General features: G+C 42.7%; 1 protein-coding gene across 1 annotated transcript in view; it reads left to right on the top strand.

Annotated features, from left to right (window-relative positions):
• The window catches only part of Cog4 (component of oligomeric golgi complex 4), a 44157-nt gene that overhangs the window by 5608 nt on the left and 28880 nt on the right, over positions 1 to 9669 (top strand). Inside the window, exons 2-5 of the mRNA XM_008834982.2 lie at positions 917 to 999; positions 3928 to 4042; positions 4896 to 5070; positions 6442 to 6635. Coding sequence (XP_008833204.1) covers positions 917 to 999; positions 3928 to 4042; positions 4896 to 5070; positions 6442 to 6635 — 567 coding nt within the window. The remainder of the gene's footprint in view (positions 1 to 916; positions 1000 to 3927; positions 4043 to 4895; positions 5071 to 6441; positions 6636 to 9669) is intronic.

Here is a 9669-nt window from a genome sequence, read left to right on the forward strand (position 1 = left end):
CCATATAAAAAGTTGAGCACGACTGTGACAGCCTATAACCCTGGGAGGCCAAGGGAGGCAGATCTCAGGGCCTTCCTGACCAACCAGGGTAGCCAAAACTATGAGCTCCAGGTTCAGTGGGTGACTGTCTTTAAAAATGAGGTGGAGGGTCAATGAGATGGCTCAGCGCTTGCTGGACAAGCCTGACCACCTGGGTTTGATTCCTGGAACCCATATAAAGATGGAAGGAGAGAACCAACTCCACTAAAGTTGTCCTCTGAGCTCCATAATTGTGCTGGGGCTCATGCAGGCAACTTTCCCTCAAGTATCAGACAGACAGACAGACACACACGCACACATACACAAAATGATGATGATGATGATGATGATAATAATAATAATAATAATAATATAAAATATTTTAACAGAAAGTATTTGTTCCCATTGTAATGTTCATTTGCTAGATGGAATAAGGTATACAGGAAATAAACTAGGTATGATGGCTCATAGCTATAATCATAAAGCACTTTGGAGGTAAAAGCAAGAAGAATAAGAGGTCAAGATCATCTTGTTGGATAACAAGTTGGAAGCTAACCTAGGCTACGTGAAACCTTGTATCAAAACAAACAAAAATATTATATAAGGTAACAAGTGTCAAATTTGGTAAGTGCAAAAAGGAAACATTTAGGTGAGCAAGAACAAAACAAAGCAGTGTTTAAATCCAAAGGGAGCTTAGTGAGAGGAGAAAAGAAATTTGAAATAGGATTCACCCTCTAGCTAAGTGATTGAGTTAGAGAACTCTTAAAGTTCCTCCCCCTTTGGCTAGTGGCTTAGCTTGATGATAGAACCCTTGTCTGGAATGGATAAGGCTTTAATCCTCAGTACACACAAATTTAAAAATCCTTCTACCCATTCTGATGATGTTTCTCTGTTTCAGAAAGTGGTGGAGAGAGAGCTGGATGCTCTTTTGGAGCAGCAAAACACCATTGAGAGTAAAATGGTTGCTCTCCACAGAATGGGGTGAGTGCGTCACAGTATGAGTTATTGTAAATCCCAATGGAATTTGGAATTGTATCAGATTAATTTTCCTAGCCTACTGTCCTGGCTCTTACTTGTAATCCTAGCCTAGGCTAAGGTAAGAATATTTCTCCAAGCTAGAGGCTATCCTGGGCTACATAGTTCTAGGCTGGCTGAGCTGCAGATTGAGACCATCTCTCAAGAAAAAAAAGGATTGGTTTTTATTTTTTTCCTTTTTGTTGTAAACAGACAAATGCATGTAAAAACAGAAAGGAACATTAACTCAAAAGTGAACACCTAAGGCTATCAAAAAGTCTTTGGATGGGTCTGGAGAGAGAGCTCAGTAGGTAAGAGGATGTAGTGCTCTTGTAGAGGACCTGAGTTCAGTTCCCAGCACCCTCAGGCAACTCACAACTGTCTGTAAATTCACCTTCAGAGAATTCAACACATCTGGCCTCCACTGGCACCAGCACTCACATGCACATATCCACCCACATATACACATAATTTTTAAAAATTGGGGCTGGGGAAAAGGCTCAGCAGCTAAGAACACTGCCTGCTCTTGCAGAAGACCTGGGTTTGAATCCCAGTACCCACATGGCAACTAACAACGTCCATAGCTACAGTTCTAGGGGATCTGAGACCCTCTTCTGTCCTCTCCAGGCATTGCACAACACAGGTGCACTTAACATACATGCAGACATAACATTCATACGCATAAAATAAAAATACATTGCCAAGCATGCTAGTGCACGCCTTCAATCCCAGCACTTGGGAGGCAGAGGCAGGCGGATCTCTGTGAGTTCAAGGCCAGCCTGGTCTACATAGTGAGTTCTAGGACAGCTGGGGCTACAAAGAGACCATGTCTCAAAAAGACAAAAAAAAAAAAAACATAAAAATTTTTAAATAAAAATTAATTTTTGTCATTGTCGACAGGGTCTCCCTAGTCCCAGCCCACCTGGAAGTCATTATGTGGACCAGGCTGGCCTCGATCTCATAGAGATCTGCCTGCCTCTGGGGCATGCACCACCATACCTGGCATGAAAATTAATAAAGGCCTTGGAACAGCTGGGCGTGGTGGCATATGTCTTTAGTCTCAGCACTTGGGAGGCAGAGGTAGGCGTTATCTCTGTGAGTTCGAGGCCAGCCTGGTCTACATAGTTCCAAGACAGCTGGAGCTACAGAGAGACCCTGTCTCAAAAAGACAAAAAAAAAGGGGGGGCCTTGGAGCTAGGCATAGTAACTCAGATCTATAACCCCATCCCTTGAGATACAGAGGCAGGAGTATCAGAGTTCAAGGCCAGCCTGGGTCACACAAGACCCTGTCTCAAAAAAAGTCTTTGGGGGCTGGAGAGATGGCACAGGGCTGGCTGCTCTTCTAGCACATTGGGGTTCAATTCGCAGCACCCATATAGTGGCTAACAGCTATAACTCCAACTCTAGAGGGTCTGTCACCCTCTTCTGGCCTCCATGGACATTGAGTGCATGTGGTGTACTTATATACATGCAGGCAAAACACTCATACGCTTATACACATAAAATAAAAATAAATAAAATTAAAATCTTTGGCCAGGCGTGGTGGTTGCACACCTTTAATCCCAGCACTTGGGAGGCAGAGGCAGGTGGATCTCTGTGAGTTCAAGGCCAGCCTGGTCTACATAGTGAGTTCCAGGACAGCTGGGGTTATAGGGAGACCCTATCTCAAAAAGACCAAAAAACAATAAAATTAAAAAAAAATTTTTTTTTTTAAATATTTGGCTTTGCTCCACAACTGGGTATGGTAGCACACACCCTTACACTTGGGAGGTAGTGGCATGTAGATGAGGAGTTCAAGGCCAGCCTCAATTACATTTCCTTCAGGCCAGCCTAGACTACATGAAATCCTCTTTTAAAAAACAATAGAGCTGTGTGTTGTACTGCATGTCTTTAATCTCATCACTCAGGAGGCAGAGGCTAGTGATTTTTGTGAGATCAAGGCCAGCCTGGTCTACATAGGAAGTTTCAGACCAGTGGGGCTACAGGGAATCCCTGTCTCAAAACAACAACAACAACAACAACAAAAAATCTTAGACTACATGTAACCTTATTTGAAGTGCAAATTTTGAGACTGCCCCCTACCCTAAACTTACTGAATTAGAAACTCTAGGGCATAGGATACATAGATAAGCGTGATTCTGATGTGCAGTTCAAGTTTAAGAAACACTGCTTTGCTGGGTGTGGTGGCACTTGCCTTAATCCCAGCATTTCGGAGACAGATCTCTGAGAGTTCAAGGCCAGCCTGGTCTACATAGTGAGTTCCAGACCAGCTGGAGCTATAGGGAGACCCTGTCTCAAAAAGACCAAAAAAAAAGAAAAAAAGAAACACTGCTTTTAGAAATTTTGTGTATTTGCTTGGCATTTTGTGCTTGGCATTTGCATGCATACCTATAAGCACTCAGGAAGCTGAGGCAGGAGGGTCTCAGGTTTGAGGCCAACTTGGATTGTCTAATGAGAGTCTACCTCAAAAAAAAAGAAAACAAGCCTGAGTATGGTAGTATATACCTGTAATCCCAGCTCTTGTGAGAGGAAGGCAGGAAGATCCGGAGTTCAAGGCTATAGGGCTGAAGAGATGGCTCAACATTAAAGGCTAAGGCTAGCAACCAAAACATCAAGGCTATCCTGGGCTACATTAGATCTGTCAAGAGAGAGAAAAGGACTGCAAATGTGGTTCAGTGATAGAGCACTTGTCTAACTACAGAAAGCCCTGGGTTCAATCCCCAGTACTGAAGGTAAACAAAGATACTATTGCAAAATAAGAAGGGAAAAGGAGAGGACGAAGTAGAAGACACGTCTCTACCTGAGAAAACAAACAAAAGGAAACACCCACTTTCTGTTTTTCCATCCTGCCCCTGCCTCCATGGACCTGTGTGTCCTGCCCATGTCTGTCTCCAGTCCCAACCTTCAGTTGATTGAGGGAGATGCAAAGCAGCTGGCTGGAATGATCACCTTTACCTGCAACCTCGCTGAGAACGTGTCCAGCAAAGTCCGTCAGCTTGACCTGGCCAAGGTAAGTCCATTGAGCTTTTGATGTTTGAGGCTAGATTAGCATCATCCAGTAAAAACCTAATAAGAAATACCAAAATCAGACAAAGATAGCACATGAAAAGTCCAGACCAATAGTTCTTACGCATGTAGGAGTGAAAATCCTCAAGCAACACTAAGAGCAAATCCAACATATAAAAGAGTAGATGCCAGGACTTAGGAATGCAAAGCTGGTTTAGCATCTGAAGGTAATTAATGTCAATAAAAGGGGCTGGGAGCATAGTTCAGTTGGTAGAGTCCTTGCCTGGCATGTATCAGAGCCCTAGACTAGATCCCTGGCACTACAATGTTACGTTCCCAAGTATTACATACATTCTGATTTAGTTATAACAAAATAAGGCCAGGTGTGGTGGCGTACGCCTTTACTTTAATCCCAGCACTTGGGAGGCAGGGGCAGGCGGATCTCTCTGAGTTTGAGGCCAGCCTGGTCTACGTAGCGAGTTCCAGGCCAGCTGGGCTACAGGAAGACCCTGTCTCAAAAAGACCAAAAAATAAAATAAATAAATTTAACAAAATAAATCAAATATAAATATGTTATATTTATTTATAGGCTTATATTTAACATTTAGATTATTTACAGATTATTCCCATTCATGCCTCTACTAAAATGAATTGACCACGTTAATTAAATCATGGTATCTGCTAGTGTCTTGATCATTATCTGTAACAGTTTGTGAGTAGTGATGGTAGTATTTATGAATTTGCCAATTAAGGCTGGAAAGGACCTGTTGACTAAGCTCCACTCCTATATCTCTACCTTCTGCTGAGAATTTGTGAAAGAATAGGGCATTGTCTGTAAGCATCACGTATTTTTGCAGAACCGCCTCTATCAGGCTATTCAGAGAGCTGACGACATCCTGGACCTGAAGTTCTGTATGGATGGAGTTCAGACTGCCCTGAGGAATGAAGATTATGAGCAGGCCGCAGCCCATATTCACCGTTACTTATGCCTAGACAAGTCCGTCATTGAGCTCAGCCGGCAGGGCAAGGAAGGTCAGCCTCCCAAACTTTTGGCTTCTGTTTTGTTTATAAGCATCTGTGTTCTAAAATATGCAAACTCAACCAAGAAAAAAAGTGTTTTGCCAGGTATGGTACCTCATGCCTATGCCAGCATTCAGGAGGCTGAGGCAGGAGGTCAAAGCCAGCCAGGTTTTACAGAGTAGAACCGCGTCCCTGAAAATACAAAAATTAAACAAATATAAAGATGTGTATTACTAGGAGGTTTCTCTATCTAGTAGGAGACCCTGTGTAAGTACTACACCAACCCAGGATAGATGATATTCCCATTTGATGGAAAAGGAAACTGAACCTATATCTACTGATTGTCTAGCTAGTGGGTTCTTTGCACTTAACCGTACTGCTTACTTACAAAATGAAATTATTGGGCTGGGGAGATAACTTTGTTGATAAAGTATTTCCTTCACAAGCATAAAGACCTGAGTTTGATCCCCAGAACTCACATAAAAATACAATGCATACTAGGTGCATTCTTGTAATCCAGTGCTGGGAAGGCAGAGACAGGCCTTTGGAGCTTACTGGCTATACATTCTAACCTAACTGGTGAGCTCTAGGCCAATGAGAGACCCTGTCTCAAAGGAGGCAGATAGTGTTCCTGAAGATTATGCCTGAGGTTGTCATCTAGCCTAGGTACACGTGTACATACATGAATTTAAAAAATTCCTTGCCTGGTATTATGGATCTTCTAAGATCTTAACTCTTACACTGTCTTTGTAGGGGTAGTCACTAATACTCTCATCTGTTATGCAAATAATTCCCAGTTCCTCTTTAGGCCAGGACATAGAATGTTTGCAATACTCTGAGAATGTCCTTCATATTTCTGCTTTTGTTCCTTTACTTACTACGATCCCTCTTCCTGGAATGTCCCTCCTACTTGAATATCAAAATCCTGCCCATCTTTAAGAAATGACATATCAGCCTGGTGGCGCTTACCTTTAATCCTGGCTTTTGGGAGGCAGAAGCAGGTGGATCTCTGTGAGCTCAAGGCCAGCCTGGTCTACATAGTGAGTTCCAGGCCAGCTGGGGTTACAGGGGCTGGGGCTGTCTCAAAGACAAAAAGCAAAAACAAAACAAACCAATCTTGATATAGTCTGGGAACCCCCTTCAGGTTGAGTTCCTGTCAATGGCAACCAAATAAATTTTAGTTAATCTGCAGGGGTATCAAATCATGTGTCAACTCACTATGTTATATTTTACCAGATCCCTTAAAAATAATCCTTCACATTGCTAGCACAGTGTTTTGTACACAGTAGGTACTTAATGTGCATTGCGAATTGCTGAGTGGTATTCAGTGTCATGGACCTGACTATCCTTCAAGGTGCTTCTCCTTTCCTCCCCGTTGAGCAGGAAGCATGATTGATGCCAACCTGAAATTGCTGCAGGAGGCTGAGCAGCGTCTCAAAGCCATTGTCGCAGAGAAGTTTGCTATCGCTACCAAAGAAGGCGATTTGCCCCAGGTGGAACGTTTCTTCAAGATCTTCCCACTGCTGGGTTTACATGAGGACGGACTGAGCAAGTTCTCAGAATACCTTTGTAAACAGGTATGGATAGTAGTTCCATCATAGTAGGACGATAGTATGGTTCTTTGACTATAAACTAAAACACTGGAAAAATCAAGTTTTCTGTTTTTAAAATTCTTATCTGTAGTACTGGAGATTGAACCTAGGATCTCATCAATCTCAGTCTCAGTCACTCTGTCACTAAGTTACATCCCCAACCCTCACTCTGCCCTATGCAAGCCTTAGACTTGAGATTCTCCTATTTCAGCCTTAAAAGTAGATAGTATTATATCCTTAAATAACAGGCCAGACAGGGTTTCTTTGAGACAGGGTTTTGCTGTGTGGCCCTGGTTGGCCAGGAACTTACTAAGTAGACCAGTCTGGCCTTGAGCTTTCAGTGAAATCCTGAGTACAGAGATTAAATTTAGTTTCTATGGATATTTTCTCTCTCTCTCTCTCTCTCTCTCTCTCTTTTTTTTTTTTTTTTTTTTTTGTCTTTTTGAGACAGGGTCTCCCTGTAGTCCCAGCTGGGTTGGAACTTGCTATGTAGAACAGACTGGCCTTGAACTCACAGAGGTCCATCTCTCTGCCTCCCTAGTGCTGGGATTGAAGGCGTGCGCCCCACCCCCCACCCCGCTACTTTCTCTCTTTTGATATGACCATACTTTTGCTCTAATCCAGGAGAACTGGATGTGTGTGTTCATTTAACACGTTTATTGCTAGCATACTTTTATCCAGGCTTCGCTTAGATATCTGCTGATGCACATTTGTTTTCAGACCAGGTAAAAATATGCGAAAATTAAAATGCAACTTATCTGATAATTTGATAATCTGATAATTTCAAGCTGTTACCTAGGAAGTACCTTCTTTTTTGTTTGTTTTTGGAGACAGGGTCTTGGTGTGTGTCCCTGGGTGACTCAACATGTAAACCAGGTTGGCCTTAAACTTGTATACCTCCTGCCCCTGCCTCTGCCTCTGCCTCTGCCTTCCAAGTATGGAATTATAGGCATGCCTCACCAGTCCAAACCAGATGCTTGCTTTTTTTTAAGCTCACTTGACAGGCCAATGAGATGGCTTAGTAGGCAAAGCTAATGGTAAGCCTGGCAACCTTAGCCCAAGTAAAGGCGAAAGGAGAGAACCAACTGCACAAAGTTGTCTGACCTTCACACAAGCACCATGACACCCTTCTCATCATTGCATGTGTATGTGCACATAGACAAACACACAATAATAATAATTTTTAAAAAGAAAAGTTGAGGGGTTGGAGAGATGGCTCTAGCGGTTAAGAGCACTGGCTGCTCTTGCAGAGAACCAGGTTCAGTTCCCAGCACCCACATGGCAGCTAACAACCATCTGTAACTCTAGTTCCAGGGGATCCGAGGCCCTCTTCTGATTTCTGTGTGCATTGCATGACATGGATGCACTTACATACATACAGGCAATACACTCATACATAAAATTTTAAAAAATAATAAAATATTTTTAAAAAGATAACTTGAAACTATTGCTTAATAGTCTCAAGACTTTTTAACTTTGGGGGTTAAAGAGATGGTTCAGTGGTTAAGAGCACTTGCTGCTCTTAAAGAGAATCCAGGTTCGGTTCTCAGCATCCACGTGATGACCTATAACCACCTACCTTTAACTCCTGTTCCAGAAGATCTGACACCCTTTTCTGGCCTCCATAGGCACTTGGCATATGCATGATGTGGTGTGTGTGTGTGTGTGTGTGTGTGTGTGTGTGTGTGTGTGTTTAGGCAAAACACTCATACACATAAAATAAAAACTAAGGCTGGGCATGGTGGCGCACACCTTTAATCCCAGCACTTGGGAGGCAGAGCAGGTGGATCTTGTGAGTTCGAGGCCAGCCTGGTCTACATAGTGAGTTCCAGGACAGCTGGGGTTATAGAGAAACCCTGTCTCAAAAAGCCAAAAAAAAAAAAAAAAACCTAAATAAGACCCTATAACCAAGATAGACATTCTGGTGCAGGCCTCTAATCCCAGCACCCAGGAGGTACAGCAGAAGGTAGAAGTAGGACGACAAGAGTACAGAGTCAGTCTCAGCTCCACTGCAAGTTTGAGGCCAGCCTGGAATGCATGAGACCTTGTCTCAAGGAAAAAAAGGCTGAGGAGACAGATGACTCCATAGGTAAAATTACTTGTCACATAAGCATAAGGACCTGAGTTTGCATCCCTAGAGCTCATAGAAAGCTGAATGTGGTGATGTGTTTTTCAGTGTTCCTGTGGCTAAATGGGAGATGAAGACAAGAGAATGAAGACAGAGCCTGACAAGTTGAATTTGATCTCTGGGACCCACATGATGGAAAGAGAGAACCAATTCCCATTAGGCTGTGCTCTGACCTCTGCATGAGTGCTATGTCATATGCATGTGCACACACACATTCACATTAAACGTAATGCTATGTGTGGTGGTACAGCACATGCTTATAATGCCACTACTTAGGAGACTGAGACAGGAGCATCACTAGTTTGAGACTATCTTTGACTATATAGTGAATTGTATATCAGTCTGGGCTGTATAAAGAGATCATATCTCAAAAAATAAAAACAAGTCTGGGCTCAGTGGCACACACCTTTAATCCCAGCACTTGGAAAGCAGAGGCAGATGGATCTCTGTGAGACTGAAGCCAGCCTGTACTACATAGGGAATTTTAGGCCTGCTGTAGCTACAGGGAGACCCTGTCTCAAAAAAACCAAAAATTTATTAATTTTAAAAACAAAAAAACAGGGATTGGAGAGATGGCTCAACAGTTAAGAGCACTGGTCACTCTTGCATAGGACCTAGGATCAGTTCCCAGCACCCACATGGTAGTTAACAATCTATAACTCCAGTTCCAGGAAATTCGACACCCTCTTCTAACCTCCAAGGGCATTGCACACATGGGTTCACTTAATACCTGCAAGCAAAAGACTCATACACATAAAAATAAATAGATAAAAATTTACAAACCATTCCATGATTTTTTTTTATTATGTGTATGAATGTATTGCTTGGATGTATGGTTTTTTGTCTTTTTTTTTTGGTCTTTTTGAGACAGGGTCTCCCTGTAGCCCCAGC

This window comes from Nannospalax galili, unplaced genomic scaffold, assembly GCF_000622305.1.
Source record: "Nannospalax galili isolate Female #2095 unplaced genomic scaffold, S.galili_v1.0 scaffold56, whole genome shotgun sequence".
Classification (NCBI taxonomy): domain Eukaryota; kingdom Metazoa; phylum Chordata; class Mammalia; order Rodentia; family Spalacidae; genus Nannospalax; species Nannospalax galili.